The sequence below is a fragment of the Notolepis coatsorum genome (genome assembly GCF_963971535.1).
Source record: "Notolepis coatsorum genome assembly, chromosome: 3".
Classification (NCBI taxonomy): Eukaryota; Metazoa; Chordata; class Actinopteri; order Aulopiformes; family Paralepididae; genus Notolepis; species Notolepis coatsorum.
Genome location: NC_140167.1, coordinates 39,370,019 through 39,390,012, shown reverse-complemented (window position 1 = coordinate 39,390,012; position 19,994 = coordinate 39,370,019). Strand labels below are relative to the sequence as shown.

Below are 19,994 nucleotides of genomic sequence, written 5' to 3'. Positions count from 1 at the left end.
TATTGGCAGACAACGCATGGCGGAGAAACCCACCTTAACACGTGATTGGCGGAGAATGGGTTAACAATTGTATGTATTGAGCTGTACTGTACCCATTCTGCAATATGTTAATAACATTTTAAATCAATCAATCAATAAATAAATAGCATTTTAGCATTTTTTTTTATCCACCTTTTCTCCAATTTTTCTATATTTTCTCCCATCCCAATTTCGTATCATCCAATTCAACCCTCCCCTGTCACAAACGTTGTTTCTTGCCTCCCACAAGCCGGCTGCAATGTGGACTAAGTCATACATAGCACAAGTCCCCTCCGGTACTTGAGGTAACAGCAGTCGCATCTTTTCACCTGCGCAGCTCGATCTCTCAGTGGCGAGGAGTAACGCGTGGGAGGCTCACGCTGCCCCCGACACTTCCTGATTCTACTGCGCAGGCGCACCAACCGACCTGTAGGAGTCGCTGTCCACAACGCCCGATCCCCACCCATCAGTTTCCCACCCCCTAATACGGCCAATGTGTATTAGTATGAACGACCAGCTAAACTGAAAGCAATGTGGAGCGCTGGGCTCGAACAGGCAAGCCCAGCGTCTCAGTCATTCGTGGCGAGCGCCTTGCCCACTACGCCACGTAGCCGCCGAGCATTTTTGCATTTTTATGAAGCTACTGTATATTTGTATGTCTCTAAATGTTTTGATGAATTGAAAATGGAGGACCCTTATGTAAAAAAGCCGAAAGTCTTTTTCTGGTCTTCATCCTCCAGTCCACTGTTGTTGTATTGAGCTGTACTGTATTGTACCCATTCTGCAATCTGTTAATAAAGTTCTCATTCATTCAATCATTCAGCCGGCAACAGGATAATTTTGATTGACAGTCGAGTCTGCCGATTACGTCACACCGCTTGCACCCGCCCTGCTGTTCTTAGCACCAATCGGCAAGCGTGTATTCGTTTTTTACTTCCAGAATGTCCTCCATTGATTTTGATGAGCTCAACAACAACAACGTTAGCTCCCTGCGGCCGACGTAGATTACCAGCGCTCCGCAGATGACTAAACGAGGCATAATGATTTTACTGCAACAAATGTTATAATAAAAGCCTTTCCATACATCTGTCTGATTGAAAACTTTATTAACAGACCGCAGAATGGGCACAACTCATCACTGGAAGTAGGACCTACATCCAGTGATGAAGCTAAGCTAGGCTAACGGTCCAGGCGTTCCCTAAGCCTAACGCATGCAGAGAGACGAAAAAGGTATGTATCTTCTTGTCCAACTCCAGGGAAGATGTTAAATAAGCTAATTTACCAAAATGTTGGAATGTTCCTTTAAGCCCGGAGCCCTATTTTCTGAAAATCCACCTAAAATACATACCTAAGGGTAGCGCGGTACTGATTAGCCTAGATGCAGAAAAAGCATTCGACAGCGTGAGCTGGACATTTTTATATAAAACATTGATGAGGTTCGGACTGAACGGGAGGGCGATGAAGATGATCAAGGCGCTATAAGGTGAATGGCAGCCTGACGGATAGAATCAGATTAGAGAGGGCTACCAGACAGGGATGTTGTCTCTCACCAACGCTCTTCGCCGTTTTCATAGAACCACTGGCGCAATTGATCAGACAGACCGAGGACATCAAGGGAGTAAGGATAAAGGGAACGGAATATAAACTAGGCCTATTTGCGGACGACGTGATAGTATACATGAGACAACCAGACAAGAGCTTCCCGGCACTGATGGATCTACTGAAGGAATATGGCCACTACTCAGGATACAAACTAAACGTAACAAAGACACAGACCTTAGCATGGAACTATACCCCAACGACGGAAATTAGGGAACAGTACGGGATAAGATGGGACATGGACAAGATTAAATACTTAGGGGTGAACATCACGAGAGGGGTGGGGAAACTGTTTGAGGCGAACTATACACAGATAAATCAGAACATCAAGAGAGACTTAGAGAGATGGACAGTAATGCCCTTGGACTTAAATTCAAGAATAGAGGTCATTAAAATGAACATACTATCAAGGTTACTGTACCTGTTCCAGTCACTACCGATACAAATACCACAGAATCAATTCAGGGAGTGGGACAGACTGATATCGAGGTTCATATGGGCGGGGAGAAGACCACGGGTCAGATATAAAACACTACAACTACCAAAGGAAGAGGGAGGGATGGCAGTACCCAGCCTACAAGATTATTATTATGCAGCGCAACTGAGAGCAGTGACGTGCTGGTGTAACGACAAATATGAGGCAAGATGGAAAGACATTGAAAAAGAAGGGGAGGGATACAAGGTACAAGCTCTGGTGGGAGATAGGGAACTGTTCAAAGAAAAAGAGGGACTGTTGGATCCTATCACCAAATGCACCTTGACCATATGGAACAGAGTAGTAAAAACACACAAATTAGAGAAGCAGTCAGGGGTTCTGAGATGGATAGCACATGACAAGAGATTCAAACCAGGGAGGCTGGACCATGGATTCAGAAGGTGGGAGAGGGGGGGGGCAACAGCGATATGCAAAATGATAGAGAAGGGGGAAATGCAAACACTACAAAAATTAAAGGAGAAATTTGGACTAGAAAACAAGGACCACTTCAGATATCTACAGATTAGAGATTACTATAATAAAGAAATAAGAGGGGACAAGGAAGAAGAACAGAATGGAATAATTAGGATGATAGTAAGGGCATACGAAGGAGGGAAAGGAAGGGTAATATCAGCACTGTACCGGGCTATAATGACCAGCAAGGGGCACACGACCGATTATATAAGGGAGAAATGGGAGAGAGAACTAGAGATAGGAATAACAGGGAAGGAATGGGGGAACATATGCGAGGTGCAACATTCAACAACAGGATCGAGGATATGGAAAGAGTTTGGATGGAAAAACATAATCAGATTCTTTATAACCCCAGAGCTGAAGGGAAAATATGCACCCAACACAAAGAGCATGCTGGAGGATGTGTGGGAAGGAGGGGGCAAATCACACGCACATATTCTGGGGATGTCAGAAGCTGAAGGGGTATTGGGAGGAGATAGGGGAGGCAATGATCAGAATATTAGGATACGGGTTACCACAAACAGGACTGGTGCTTTACTTAGGAGACCTGACACACGAGGGAATACAAGGGGGGGACAAATATTTAATAAAGATAATGTTGATAGCGGCCAGAAAAGCAATAACAAGACTGTGGTACAAAGAAGACCCACCGACAATAGCACAATGGGTAGGAATAGTGGAAGAGATACAGGATATGGAGAGGATAACACACATGCTGAGGTTACAGGAAGAGAAATTTGGAGAAAGATGGGGAAAGTGGGAGGATTACAAGGGGAACGAAAACGACATCACAGAGGAAGAACCAAATACATCACAAGAGGGCGAAGGGTAAAGGAGGAAAGAGGTTCAAAGAGGGTCTCTGAACCCATGTCACACACTTAATGTTTTCCAATTTTATTTTGTTTAAGATATGACAATTGTTTTACGTTTTTTCCATGTCATTATTTATGTATGTGAACATTTGCTTAAGTCAGTATTTTTTATTTTTCGTCTTTTGGGTATTACATTTTTTCGTTATTATTTATGTCTGTTTAATAGTGTTGTTGATGTTATTGTATATGTTGTGATGTTTGTCTATAAATGTTCAATAAAAATGTAAGTTTAAAAAAAAAGAAGAAAAAAGAAAACATACCTAAGTAAATGGAATATTGCTCCACTTCTACAAGGTGCATTTGGATATTATTGGTATCTAGGGACATCTATGGACCTCAGTGAATGTATGCCCAGTGTCAGAAATATTGTGTCCATTACTAGGCTTGCTTAAATTGTGATGAAACAAAGGAGAATATGAATTATGATTTTTCTTTGCATCTTTGACAGTGAATAAATACATGCTAATAATGACCGGACATGAAGAACTGCCACTGATCTCGTTCAGTACCTTCTTGAGATCATGTGTACAAAAAAATCTAAGGAAATGAATAAAGGGAAGATGATTAGATCTGTAGATACAGTACTGAATTCTCCCATCCGGACCAATGCAATTTGAAATATTATTATAGAATATAGAATAGCAGGCTTATAAATTACCTTATTATAGCCAATTCGCACATTATATATATATATATATATATATATATATATATATATATATATATATATACATACATATATTATCTTTCAAATGCCAAAGTTCAATTTGGATTTAGTATCACCAGGCGTGCATAAGAACAGATATTTTCACCACAGTGCAACCGTTTTGAAACTAATTTCAGATCTAATTGTTGCTGCATGCCAACAATAGGGAAGAGAAACTAACTGCGTTTCAATATTTGTCAAAAACTTTACCTTTTGTGGTAGAATTATCCTGAATAATAAGTTATTGAAATAATTCATACAGGACTATGAACCTTGAACCCCATAGAATCTTACAGGAAGTGTAGTTTTGAAAAATTCAAACGCAGATCCAGACCTCTGGATGTCTGCTAGAAAATGACAGCAAAAAAACTACAATTCCCATGATTCAAGGTTTTACAAAATGGTTACCTCTCGCGCAATATAGACATTTCGGACAGAGGAAAAACACTAACCTATTCCTAAACTAACGTATAGATGATAATAGGGCTGCAACGATTAGTCGACATAATCGACAACGTCGATCATAAAAACTCATCGACGCAGAATTTTTGTGTCGATGCGTCGTAAAAAATAATAATAAAAGTAAAAATTTTTATATATATATATATATATATATATATATATATATATATATTAGAGGTGGGCATAGATTAATTTATCTGCAATCCTGGATTTAATCTAGATTAATCTAGATTAAAATGGCAAAATAAAATAAAAAAAAAACCTGCCGAAGGCATTCAAAATATGTGTGTTCTACCCAAATAATGACCAGAAGTAAGTCCTTACTTTTTCTTTCCTCCTTATGTTTCTCAGGCCAGGTGGCCCATTACACCATGAGCCCATCTCCCGTTTCCAAAATGCATTACAGACCGTTTGAAAAAGCTGTTTTGCTATGATAATTGGTAATGAAATATCAAAATAATGTTCAATAAGATGTACTTGTGTTTAATAAGTTGTTTTATTCAGAAGTTAACACAAATAAATAATATTACCAGTACAGTACAGTATCTAGCACACTCTCAGGAGCAAAACAGAAAGAATCATTTCAAACTTGAACTATGTGACATGGCTTGAATCAACTGCTCCAGTGGAGTTGCTCAGTGGCCAATGGTGTCAACTGTGGTTGTACTGGGCAGCTCCCAGGTGTGAATGGAACTGTGTGAATGTGAAGCAGGGCGTTCCTGAAAAAGAGCATCTGTGCTCAGCGAACCTACCCTGGGTAAATAAAGGTTAAAAAAAAAAAAAAAAAAAAAAAAAAAATTACCGGTAATGCGTTAATTATATTATCGCGCGATACTAGTATAGCGTTAACGCAGCACGTTAACGCCGTTAACGGCCCAGCTCTAATATATATATACTTTATTTTTTTGCACTACCTATCTTTGTGAAAGTGGCTTCTCAGCTCTGGTCCAGCTTAAGACAAAGCAGAGGAACAGATTGGACATTGAGCATGACCTCAGAGTTGCTTTGTCTACCATCACCTCAGACTTTGAGACTCTTGTCAGGAGCAAACAACATCCCCAGTTATGCCATTAGTTCCCTGGGATGTTAAGCTAAGAAGTCTGGTAAGAAGGATATATTATTTATTATTATTATTATTATTATTATTTTATTTCATTGTGTTTTTAGCCCTAGTTGCACTTTTGTTGCAACCCCAGTTATCCCATTAGTTCCCCCAAACTTAGTGTCGGTCTGTTATGTTAAGCTAAGAAGTCTGCTAAGAGCCCGGAAAAGGAGCCACGCCCACAGGAAGCAGAGATGGAGGGTGTGAAAGAAATAATGGTTAGATTAGTCGACAAATCGAAAAAATAATCGACAGATTAGTAGACTACCAAAATAATCGTTAGTTGCAGCCCTAGATGATAATATACATTATAAATGCTGTTGTGACATGGTTATGATGTTTATACTTGAATACGTTTGTTCTATAAAAGTAGCGATTTTTATTTCAGTCTGGAAAATATTGATTTATGACCAGATGTCATTTGCGGTCCGCCGACGGACCGCACGGGCGGAAGAGGTTAACAGAGGTAGAGAAGAAAGTTAGGTTTGTGAAAAAGGCATACTATGAAGGCAGACCCAAAGCTAATAGACTACTAGCCAGACGGATTAGGAAACAACAAATGTTAAACAGTATACACAAGATTAGAGATCCCAAAACGAACAATTTAATGAGCCGGAGGACATAAGAGGATATTTGAAGATTACTATAGGATACTATACACACAATGTGTATAGTATCAATGTGTATAGCACATAGTATCAATGTGTATAGCACATAGTATCATTGTGTATAGCACAATGTGTATGTGAGAATGCTATTCATCGACTACAGCTCAGCATTCAATACCATAGTCCCCTCCAAACTCATAGCAAAGCTCAGGGACCTGGGCTTGAACTATGACCTCTGCCAGTGGGTCTTGGACTTCCTGACGGGCAGACCCCAGGTGGTGAGAGCAGGCAACTGCACCTCCTCATCCATCACCCTCAACATAGGGGCCCCCCAGGGCTGTGTTCTGAGTCCCCTCCTCTACTCCCTGTACACACATGACTGTGTGGCTCAGCGGAATAACAACACAATCATCAAATTTGCTGACAACACAGTAGTGGTGGGCCTGATCTCTGCAAACGACGAGAGGGACTACCTGGAAGAGGTCAAGGTCCTGGCGGGATGGTGCCAGGAGAACAGCCTCTCCCTGAACGTCAGCAAAACAAAGGAGATGATTGTGGACTTTAGGAGGTCGGGGGTCAGGGACTACAGCCCCCTCAGCATCGACGGGGCACCGGTTGAGAGAGTGAACAGTTTTAAGTACCTTGGAGCCCACATATCCGAGGACTTGACATGGACCACACACATTGACAGTGTTGTGAAGAAGGCACGACAACGCCTCTACGTCCTCAGGCGCCTAAGGAAGTTCCAAGTCAGTCAGAAGATCCTTAAGAACTTCTACTCATGTACAATAGAGAGCATCCTGACTGGCAATATCACCTCCTGGTTTGGGAATAGCACTGCACAAGACCGAAGCAGACTACAGAGAGTGACACGTTCAGCCGAACGCACAATTGGAGGGGGGCTTCCCACCCTCCAGAACATTTACAACAGGCGGTGCAGGGGTAAGGCTAAGAGAATCATCAAGGACTCTAGTCACCCAAACAACTGCCTCTTTGAACTGCTGCGGTCAGGCAAGCGATACCGGAGTCTCATGGCAAGCACAGAAAGACTCAGAAGAAGCTTCTATCCCCAGGCCATCAGGCTGCTCAACGAACAATAAACACTATGCAACAACCATCAAATGCACACAGCACACACATCCACACGCACCCACTCACTTTAAACAAACAACACACTGCAGCACCCACTCTCCACACTTTAGAACACCTAAACACACTTTATATTTATTGGTAAAGGATTTGCACTACAACCCGTACACCTTACTGTAAATTGTACCTCATCCCATTCCTGCTTTGCACTATATAGTATTGTATATTAGTACATTGCATAGTATATTGTATTGTATGGTAACTCAGTTACTTCTATTCTGCATCGAACATTGTACATATGTCTATACTGAACACTGACTTCTATTTTTACTTCTATTTTTAACATGCTATACCATTTTATTTCATACTTATCTTGTCTAGCACAGTCTCTGGGGCGTAACAGTAAGAAGCATTTTGTATAAAAGTATTTTGTACTTCTGTATGACAACTATTAAAGAAACTTGAACTTGAAACTTGAACAACCAATAGCAGCAAAGGAAGTGAGTATAAAGGACTTTTTAGAGGACTTGGACCCGTCATCGATAGGGGAAGAGCAAAATGGAGTGTTGAACTCTGAGGTTATGGAGGAAGATGGGGGATACAATCAGTCGAACGAAGAACAATAAATCACCAGGTAGTGATGGGTTCCCGTCTGAATTCTACAAAATATTTAGACAGGAATTCCCCCTTCCTGGAAAGAAGCCATAATCACCACAATTCCAAAAGAAGGCAAGGATAAGGAACTATGTAGTAGCTTTAGGCCAGTGTTCATACTCAATGTAGATTATAAGATGTATACTTCAATCATTTCAAAAAGATGAGACATTTATGCCCGATATTATAGATGAGGACCAGACTGGCTTTATTAGAGGAAGGCAGGCACAGGACAATATAAGGAAAAAATTCAAATAATAAGAGATTCAGAGAAAAGGAGAAAGTGCATTGTTAGTTAGCCTGGACGCAGAAAAGGCATATGACAGTGTTTTTTCTTTTTTCTTTTTTGGGTTTCTCACTTGATTCGATACTCTGTAGTACCGACGTGTTTCGGTTCGGTACCTCAAAAGTACCGAATTCGGTACCCATCCATAGGTATGCGTGCCATTAGCTTTAGCCACGCTTCTAGGCCTCTTTTCTTCTTGAAAGAAAGATAATTTCTTTTTAATAAAATAAAAATTTAAACATTATTCTTTTGCATTAGACTAAGAGGTTGGCAGTCGACTACGGCTCCTTTCGATCGATTAGTCGACTATTCGACTAATAGGGGTCAGCCCTATATATTACACATAATTGATTGGCGTTTCGTTCCTATACACGCTATATATTAAAAAATTCAAATGCATATGCTCAGTATACATTATGCTCCATCATGCGTGAAGGAAAGGGGGGGGGGGGTCGTTTATGATTCCTTGATCGCCAGTAACGGCTTTCCTTAGTACGACATCATACCTTGAGCAGATGGATTGCAATGAAATAAATGGACAATCGAGCTGGAATTGATGCGTCTGGAGAAAGAAAATTCCAATTATTTGATGTCGATCTGCTAGATCCATTTTCCGTTTGTATGACGCAATAAACGCCAAAAGCATATTGATTCTTGCGTCTCGAAAGCGATCAAATGCACTCTAGTGTTTGTCTTGATCAACATAAGATAGCTCTGCCGGTGGATTTTCCCCGATGCACAGAGCGCCACATCCGGTTTAGAGTGGAGTGCAACTTGGCCTAAATCCACCAGGCGGCGGTATTGAGGCATTGAAATATCAGACAGGGTCCAGCTGGCTCCCGGAGCCTTCCTGGATGAATTATGAATGCCAATAGCGAATAAAGGAAATAACGATCATAAAAACGAGTAAACTCGTTGTTGGCGTTATTAGATTGGCGGGCAATAACGAGTATACTCGTTTTTGGCGCAGAACCAGTTAAAGGGGATATTGGGATATGAAGTGCCTAAGACGGTATTGGTGCTATATCTGGGGAATCTGACACAGGAAAACATACAAGGAGAAATACCTTGGTAAAGATACTACTAGTAGCCAATAAGAAAACAATAACAAGAGCATGGTACAAAGTGGATCCACCTACAAAAGAACAGTGGCTGGGTGTAGTAGAGGAAATATATGACATGGAAAGATTTACACACATATTGAGGGTGCAGGAGGAGAAATGTGGGTCAAAATGGGTTGAATATAAAAAAACGACACCACAGACTGAAAACAGAACATGATGTCACATTTATAAATGAAAGAAAGCTCACATGTCACCATGTCACTGTATTGTTTTACTCTCGTCTTCCGTTTGTTTTGGTTACAGGCTTGTTTCGGTACAGGACTAAGCTCTGAGGGACTAACTCGAATGTAACTTACAGAACAAGTGTTTTATAATTTGTAATGTTGTCAATGTGTGTGTAGTGTAATATGCTAGACAAGAGGGAGTCTTTTCCACAAAAATGTGCCCCGACGCAACCAAACCTGATTTGATTCGGCAAGGGGGAGGTGTCAGGAAATGAAAACATTTCTTGCTCTTCAGAAAAACAAAAAAAAATCGAAATCTTGTTTTTTTTTACATCTTTGAAATGTCATTAATGTGTTCCCTTATTTGCCCTTATTTGCAAACTTAAATACAACTTGTAAATGAGGTAATAATTGTTATATGGTTCGACAAGTATTGTCTCTCATACTGTGGAAAGACTACAGGCGAGGGCTATTCGCTGGGTGTGGCCTGTCCGCGTATTAAGTACAGGTACTTATCGAGGTGTTGAAACACAGACACACGCTCTCCTTTCTTAGAGAGAATAACAATGTTAATACACTATCTTAATGTTATAAGTTATAAGTTATAAGCAACGTAACTTGTGACAAACGCAGTGTCTAAATAAAAAAGATTAAAAAAAAAAGGCCGCCGTCATAAAACGCGTGTCGGGACGCGGGTCATTAAATTAAACACCATTAAAACACATTTAGAATGTCACGAATTTTATGAGCGAACGAATTTCGTTAGAGTGCATTTATTGCAACCTAATGGCATAAGAAGTAAATTCATTCAATAGGGAAACTCAAAGAAAATAACAAACAACTTATTATCATTATCATTATAGGACGCAGCAACATTATTGTTGTTGCTGAAGACGAACGCGCGCTGGCAATTCAGGACGGATTTGATGACGCTGAATCTGAACATTGAACATTGACTTTAAGTTACACTGCTATCTTAACGTTGGCAAGCTAAGCATAGATCTGTCCCGAGCCTACTGACAAACGTTCCAATGCTGTCTTCGGGATGATTTTAATCCAAACATAGGGACGCACATTGGCAAGAGCCTACTCACAAACGTTCCAATGCTGTCTTCGGGATGATTTTAATCCAAACGGCCATTCAGAAACTTTGTATTATGAAATAATAATCAAGACAACAACACAACTTGCCCTCAGGGACAATAATATTTCATCTATTTCCATCTATAATATCAGTGATTATGACCAGACGGAACACGCACACAGGAAAGGGCTAATTTAGATACAGTATGTATGTATTATTTACAGATAATTGAAGGTACCTCAAAACATGAAACCAAGCCATGTCACACATCTTGTGTGTGTGTGTGTGTGTGTGTGTGTGTGTGTGTGTGTGTGTGTGTGTGTATGTGTGCATGTACTAGTCTGCATGAAATGTGCATCTCTATGGCCAGACTCTACAAGTCAGGTTTTCATTGCCATCAATTATTTTTAGTTCCTTTTCCCCACAAGCATTTCACTACCACACTACATACGGTTAACACTTTCACTACGACACTACATAAGGTTAACCTTTCACTACCAGACTACAGAAGGCTAACCCTTCACTACCACACTACAGAAGGTTAACCTTTCACTACCACACTACAGAAGGTTAACCTTTCACTACCACACTACAGAAGGTTAACTCTTTCACTACCACACTACAGAATTGTGAAGTGCCACAGAACAAGTGACACTTTTTGACAATGACATCCTGAGTCGTTCCAATACAGCCCTATATATCTATTTTTCACATGTAATCATATGCTTCATTTTTCCATTATTCAATTGACGATGGACAAAGACCTCACAGGATGGCAGAGTGGGTGTAAAGTGTCACAAAACAAGCGACACTTTTGGACAATGACATCCTGAGTCGTTCCTATGTGACCAGTATAATCTTTAAACTGAACTTTGGAAGATAGCTTTATGCTGGCTCTACTTATAAAAAATGGAAATGAGCCTTTAATATCTGCAAGGCAACCTGGGGAATGTGGGCCTCAGCAGAGAGGAGAGGAGAGAGACAGTGTGAGAGAGAGACACACACACACGCACACACACACAAGGAGAGAGACATAGTGTGAGAGAGAGACACACACACACGCACACACACACAAGGAGAGAGACATAGTGTGAGAGAGAGACACACACACACGCACACACACACAAAGAAAGAGACATAGTGTGAGAGAGAGACACACACACACGCACACACACACAAGGAGAGGAGAGAGACATAGTGTGAGAGAGAGACACACACACACGCACACACACACAAGGAGAGAGACATAGTGTGAGAGAGAGACACACACACACGCACACACACACAAAGAAAGAGACATAGTGTGAGAGAGAGACACACACACACGCACACACACACAAGGAGAGGAGAGAGACATAGTGTGAGAGAGAGACACACACACACGCACACACACACAAGGAGAGAGACATAGTGTGAGAGAGAGACACACACACACGCACACACACACAAGGAGAGAGACATAGTGTGAGAGAGACACACACACACGCACACACACACAGAGATATAGACAGAGAGACAGACAGAGATGGAGAGAAGGAAAGAGACATAGACAAAGAGAGAGAGACCGAATAGTTGTATGGTATTAGGTAGAACAGGGAATTGAACCCTATACCAGTATCGTATGTGTGAAATGCCACAGTTTATATAAATCTTTAAAAGTAAACTCTGGAAAGACTATGATGGAACTGAGCCTTTAAATGTCTCCATAAAGAGAGGTCTGTTCTCCACAGTGCTTCACAGGCAAAAGGGAGGAAACCTGCGGAATGTGGGCCCCAGCGAAGGAGATAAGAGAGCTGTAAGATGTTAACCCTTTCAGACGGGAAGGGTTGCTGGTTGAAGTCTTGAATCAGAAGAGGAAGGAGAGGAGAGCAGACTATAATGACTATAATGTAATGTAAACTAATGTAATATAGTACACCGAGTACTGTATTGTACCTGTAACCTATTGTACCTGTATATATCTGTATATGTATGTGTTGGGCTATGTAAGATATATTACGGCAGTCTGCCTCGTCCTCGTCTCAGAACTAAAGAGGCCCATGGAAGAAGGGGAGTCAGGAAGTTAACCCTTACAGTGAGCCAGCAGAACAGACATGCTCTGTTCCAGCAAAAACGTTACAATTACTTTTTCGAGTTACGGCCTAGTGGAGTAAAATGGGAGTAGAGCCAGTCCCCACGAGCCGTGCATTGACTGGCTGGTGAAATGACATCACGGTGACAGCGCTGTATTTGGACCAATAAGTAGAAGAGACCATGGGGCCCTTTATAAGGGCCAACTGGCGAGATCACAGGAGGATTTTTTACACTGACATGGAGAGAGAAGAAGAATGGTCCTTAGAGACTTTTTTGAGAGATTTTGAAGTTTTTACCAGTGTGTGACTTGGAAGACAAGATGTTGCTTGCGGGCACAAGACGTGCCAGATGAGATGTTTTTTTGTTTTATACTTCTTTTAAGCTGTAATGGATATTTTAGCTCGAGTCTTTTTCTGTAACTTCATTGAAATAAAAATGACTTTTTATAATCCATTGAGTTCGTGGACTGATTCCTGCCAGCGGTGCCAGCAAATGCCAGCCGCGCCCTGATTTCCTCTGAGGTGACTATGTCCTGAAATACAGATTGAATCAATTGACTGGTTAATGCTTTTCAGCAAAAATATATATATATATATATATATGTATATGCTATGTACTGATAAGAAATACTATGCATGTAGATGGGTGTTGTTTGCGGGTTCCGGTGTCTCTGTGTCCAGACGGACTCTGTCTTATGTGGGACCTCGATCGTCTGAATCACTGCAGGGTTCAAGACGGTCGGTTCCGCTGACGGAGGAGGAGGAGGAGGACAGGAGGCGCCGGGGAGTGCAAACAATGATTACGTGTTAGTACAGTGGTAATACTTATTAAAAAAGTAGTAATACAACCAAGCTTTCAAATGAGCAGTATTACAAGCCCTTTCGTAAAATGATGATAATAATAATATTATTTTTATTACAGGCGATAATGGTTCTCCTAGACATATATTCGGTTTATTTCAAACAAGAAGAGATTAACAACTCTTCATGATTACATTTCATATCAACTGGATATCACAAGACCAGTGACTTGAAGTAATCTAGACAGAAATAGTAAAATGACTCGAGAACTTGGCGAGTTTAGCACCTCGCCGGGGGATATCGAGCGGCCGCAGGTTTATATCTCGAGTAGGTGATTGAGATATATAGAGGCGACCTGTAGCTTTCAACAAGAATGTTAACCTTTTCACTACCACACTACAGAAGGTTAACCTTTCACTACCACACTACAGAAGGTTAACCTTTCACTACCACACTACAGAAGGTTAACTCTTTCACTTGATTTGTCTTGTTTATACCAGGGTTCCCCATTTTCCTTATAATACATTTACATTTAGTCATTTAGCTTTTAGACTTACACGGTCTGTACGACAAGTCACACTATGAAACAAAACAGTTATTTTGATGTAGCCTTTCCTTCCTGGTTCAGCCAATACCTTGACCCCCAACATTACATGGCTTATGCGAGGCTTCCAACAAATTGACATAACAAAAGAGCTTGATGCAAGGTGTTAATGTCCCCATAGAGAGGGGGGCCATGGCATACAATGCATTCTGGGTAGGGTTGTAGTTGTTTAACACTTTGAGTGCCACTCACGAGATTTCTCTGTTTTTTTTATAGGTGGTTGCGTGCCACTCACGAGATTTCTCGGATTTTTTATTTTTTTTTTGCGATCTGAAAAATTATTGCATCACCCGAGCCTACCCGAGTATAGCCGAGGGGCGCCGGCGATCACTGTGGAAAAAAGCGCCCCGTCGTCTCCCAGATGACATAAGTGATTTTGGAATGGACTCAATGAAAATGAATGGGAAAAAAAATCCGGTACTCCACATTTTCCAGTTCACTGATCCAGCCGGGGTTACCAGAGTTCATTCTGGAGCCTCAGAGCCCCGCGGATCATGGAGTTCTACTGTATCGCGTTGGATCCATACACGTATCGATTTTTTTGAATGGTGATCAGGAATTGGAATATACCAGTTGGATACCATCTGATGTCAGGTAAGGACTCTATGTTATCAGTGGTAGGATAATCAGAGTAAGTTTGATGAAGTTATAAGCTGTTTTGTGAAATGTCTTCTTTCGGTTTCACTGTAAAACTCCGTGAGGCAATCAACGGAGCGATTATCAGTGCGCGGCCGTAATGTGCTTGCGTGCACGTATAATATTGATCATCTAGCGTTTATTTGAAAACGATTCATAAAAAGGCCGATGAATATCAACGTTGTGGAATATTCCACTAAAAGACGATTTTCATAGAATGCTCCAGAATGAGCTGTTTTTTATATCAAAACGGGGGCTTTTCTAACTGCTCTGAAACGGAAACGATGCGATAAAAAAACAATCTGCCTTCACAGCACTGACTGGAAAATAGTATTTGATAATGCGATGGGCAGATTAGACACATAGCCATAATTTAAAACATAGATTAGGCGATATTAACGTTAACATTGGCGCCGATGGTGGCATTCAAGCGGTAAAATGGAAAACCAGGCATGGCGCTGAAAGTGTTAACTCACCGGTGTGAAACTCTCCACAAAGTTCGAAGGCCATTCATCACCATGATTCATAGGAAGTAGCTTGAAAAGTATCCCACCAAAATGTTCAAGTGATGGCTTATTTTGAAGGTATGAATCTGTACTTTCACAATATGTATAATAAAAAAAAAAAAAAAAAATGACGTTGCCTCAACAAGTCCCTCCTATCCACGGCTAGGCACATATGCCTATATTACAGTCTTATCTCTTGGGGCTTGGGAAAGACCAGGCCAGGTCAGAGGAGTTTGACAATATTTACTGAGGATGGCCAGATAATGTCATTTAAAAACATAATGCATGATCATATAGAATGTTCTAAATAAACAACAATTTATTAAAGAGATACACAAGTAGCTACCTGGACAAAATCACTAATCAAATAATAGTTTTTTCTCACCTTTGGGTGCCTGAGCTCTCCTTTGCTTTTGGATGTGTACCATGCCTACCAGTGAGACGATACAGAAACACCAACTTGTTACAAATTTACAAAATATGTCAATCCCTCCGACAACATTGATTGATTGATTGATTGAAAACTTTATTAACAGATTGCAGAATGGGTACAATACAGTACAGCTCAATACACACAATTGTTAAGGGGATGCAGACCAGAGAAAGACTTTCGTCTTGTTTCCACCAGGGTCCCCCATTTTCAATTCATCAGGACATATATGACATACATGACATACAGATAGTCAGTACTGCTACATCTATACATTTATGACATACCAGATTTGCAAATACAGTACTGTTTGTGATACAGAAGGAGTCAAGAAAAGGGAGTATATACATTTGACGTAGAAACTGTACATTGGAGGAGGTTGGGTGGGGGGGGTTGGGTACACTGGGATATTGACAACCATACTGGGTAATTTACATTGGAGGTGGTTGGGGGGGGGGGGCACACTGTATAAGCAAGCAAAACTGTACATTGAGGGGGGGGAGACTCTGTACAAACAAACAAAATTGTACATTGGACTATTGACAAAACCATACTAGGTAAATGACTGTACATTGGAGGGGGTTGGGTTAGGATATTTACAGGGGCCAGTGTTGAATTGCAGTCTCCCGTAGGTGTCTCTCATACATCTTACTAACATGGTGTTGATTTAGCACTGCACAGATTACCTTGAAGGCATTGACGAAGGCTATGGGATCACTTGGAGTGCCGTGTGCAAAGGCCAGCTTGCTCCTGAAAGAAAAGTATTTTTTACACAACAGAAAGAATGGCTCATTTTAGACAATGGTGATGTTTTTCTGGCTGAGGCCGATATATCATAGGTGGATGTTGCTTTAAAATGGGGAAATCCATCCTAAAAATAGAATGTGCTATGTTATTTCTACATTTTCTGATTCAGAGCTATAATTTAAAACGAGAGAGAGAGGGGGTGGGATAGAGAGAGAGAGGGGAGAGAGGGAAAGAGAGAGAGAGAGAGAGCGAGAGAGAGGGAGAGAGAGAGAGAGCCCCAGACTCAGCGGGACTGAGAATGAAACGTGTAAACAAGCACACGCAGACTCTCTCTTCTCTCTCTCTCTCTCTCTCTCTATCTCTATCTCTCTCCCAGAGTGCAGTCTAGGTGTCGGGTTTCACTATCTGCGGCAGATAATCTGCCTCGCAGTTTGAGGAAGTGGTTTCCACTCGCTCTGCTATCGCTGTGTGGGCTGCCTAGGTTGTGGTAGGGCATTGGCAACCAGAGCCAATCCGCTCCATCCTCGCCTCATTACGTCACTGAGCGGGTCAAATCAGAATGACCTAATTAAATCGAGCAGGAAATGGTCTGAGCTGAATGAGAGCAATCCGCCAATATGGTATTTAGACACAAAACACATTGATACTAACTCCTATTACTATAATACAATGCTAGACTCAAAAGACATTTATAATACATGTCACCTTTAATGGATGAAATGCTCTGATTTCCAGCCAACTGTAGGGATACAGTTATCCATGTTTATAGATACTGAATTAAGTGTACAAGACAGGGTTTCCGTTAGAATTTTTTTTTGCAGGTCTGAGTGTCCGGTAGATTTCAATCTACCGGACAAATGGGATAAATTCCGGTCAGAGTTTATTGAGCTTAAAAACAATTGATAGACCTATATAAAGAATGACATCATCAAGGCATTTATAATATTTTAACTTAAAACTAGGCTACTTTTGCGTATCAGTCATTAATATATTCCAAATAAAATAAGTCCCTCGAGACTTCGTGCTGCTGCTGCCGACTTGAGGTGTCGGTGGGCAGTCTGCCCGACCTTAATAAACAGCAGTCTGTTATAATCACATTTTTATGAGCTAACTAATTCCGTTATATTGGACATTTGTATTAATTATATCAAGCGAAGAACTGAGAAATTTGGCACCGCTGTGTCAGCGCGAGCTGGCTGCTGATATATTTACGTGAAGCATGGAGCACTTGGAGCAGGCAGAGCAGAGCAGTGGTGTCAGCAGCGCCCCCACCCAACAGCTGAATTGCCAATGGCTGAATTGGAGTACTGCACCCTGCCAAGCCATGCTTCACGTAAATATATCAGCAGCCAGCTCGCGCTGACAGCAGGATGTCATTATTAGACCGGCTGCTTGGTGAGATTGTTTCGTTCATCGCATAGGCTATATAATTTTAGCCTATTTTAATACAATTCAAATAATCTAATTGTGTTTAGAGGGAATTATTTTCACCGGACATTATGACCGGAGAGATTAAATATGTCGGACTTCAACAGATTTTGCCAGTCAAATACCGGTAATTACCGGCTAACGGAAACGCTGGTACAAGATCATTGGAATAGTAGAATGTAGATTCCGTTTTATGATTATTACCCTTTTTTTTCTTTTTTAATCTTTTTCCCCCTCCTTTTTCCTCAGTTTTTCTCCCATCCCAATGTTAGTCAATTCCCAATTCCCTTCCTGGTCGCTGCGCACCTACCCCCTACGGTCGGTCTGGGAGAGTGGAGGCTATCACATGCTTCCTCCGACACATGTGTAGCCAATCAACCGCTTCTTTTCACCTGGCAGCGCGGACTCTCACTTAGAGGGTGTAACGTGTGGAAGGATCACACTACCCCCCTTAGATCCTTTCCTCGCTGAGCAGGCGCCCCGACCGAACTGTAGGAGTCGCTGTTTACAACGACCAGAACCCACCCACCAGCTTTCCCACCCCTAATACTGCCAATTGTGTTAGTATGAACGACCAGCCAAGCTGGTAGCAATGCTGAGCTCGAACCCAGCATCTCTTGCACTAGTGGCGAGCGCCTTGCCCACTGCGCCACCTAGCCGCCCTGATGGATTATCCTTTTAACCCCTTAACTCATTGACCGCCACGCTGTTTTCCCATCTCTACTCAATGGCGCCAGCATTATTGACCATTTTAGCGATGTTTGCGGACCCATCGTGTGTTCTGTATTATAGCTATGGAGACAATAGTATGGCTCATTTTATTTGATTTATAAAAAGATTTTACCTGCAAAATCTTGCGCCTCCAATGCAACAGACGTCATACGCCTCATTAACTCCGCCTCTCTTTGTTAACTACAACAAGCACATGGAGATTCCTCATTAACTCCTGTGTTGAATACAACTTGCTGCTTTTATAAAGCCTCAAATGACGGCTTACAATATTTCATAAAAGCAAAGTGTTTAGTTTGTCTAAGATTTAAAAAGGTTTAAACTTTATAGCACTGACAATTCTCTATAGTATTTTTTTGTATTACCTGTTTGATAAGACACCCAGTCAGCAGCAGTGTCCTGAGCCATATACAAACAGGTCTTAATAAAACGTGCTTAATTAAGTTGAATTCTGCCTTTGTCTCTATTAACTACATATAAATATTTATATAACTTTTGCTTTATAGACGAAGGTTGCAACATAATAATGTAATGTCATTGGCTGTGTAACGGAGAGCAGCCGCCCAGGCAGCGCAGCTCCCGACTCATTCATTTAATTAATTAATCCAATCCACTTTATTTATAGAGCACATTTAAAAACAAAGTTGAACAAAGTGCTGTACAAGTCCCACAACATAAGAAAAAAAATGAATTATAATTTTTTATTTTCTTTTTCATCTCGAAGCTTCGAATTAAAATCGAATTTCGGACCCGAAGCTTCGAAGGACAAAAAAAGCTTCGAAGGTCAGCCCTATTGTGTACTGTACAAGCCTGTTTTGTGTATTGGACATCAGACTGTATTACGACCATTCTATTTGCCCATCAAACTATATTCTGCCTGTAGTCAATAAATATTCGTATTGATTGATATTGCACTCGTGTGGACATTTGAATGCGTTTGTTTTTGAACCGTGACGAGTCTGAACACCACCAGGCTTGTCACAATAGTTTGAACATGGACCACACATTCACCTAGTGTCTTAATAGTTTGAACATGGACAACACATATTCACCTAGTGTCTTAATAGTTTGAACATGAACCACACATTCACCTAGTGTCTTAATAGTTTGAACATGGACCACACATTAATTTGAAGGGGAAACGTATAAATTGTGCATTGAGCCGCTAAAAGCCGACAACTAACAGAAGGATGATGTAAGGACTCTGACGTCAGTGTTGCCTACCACCGCAGAGACACTAGGATCGAATCCAGCTGTCAGCGGTACCTCCGGCTTGGTCGGTCGTCCATACTAACACAATTGGCAGTGTTAGCGGGTGGGAAGC

At 41.2% G+C, this 19,994-nt stretch overlaps 1 protein-coding gene across 1 annotated transcript in view; it reads right to left on the bottom strand.

The window, feature by feature from the left end:
* tdrd9 (tudor domain containing 9) overlaps positions 1-19,994 on the bottom strand; it is a gene marked incomplete at both ends in the record, with an annotated part of 174,432 nt that overhangs the window by 99,157 nt on the left and 55,281 nt on the right. Inside the window, 2 exons of the mRNA XM_084311176.1 lie at positions 15,722-15,766; positions 16,453-16,516. Of these exons, the coding sequence (XP_084167302.1) occupies positions 15,722-15,766; positions 16,453-16,516 (109 nt within the window). The remainder of the gene's footprint in view (positions 1-15,721; positions 15,767-16,452; positions 16,517-19,994) is intronic.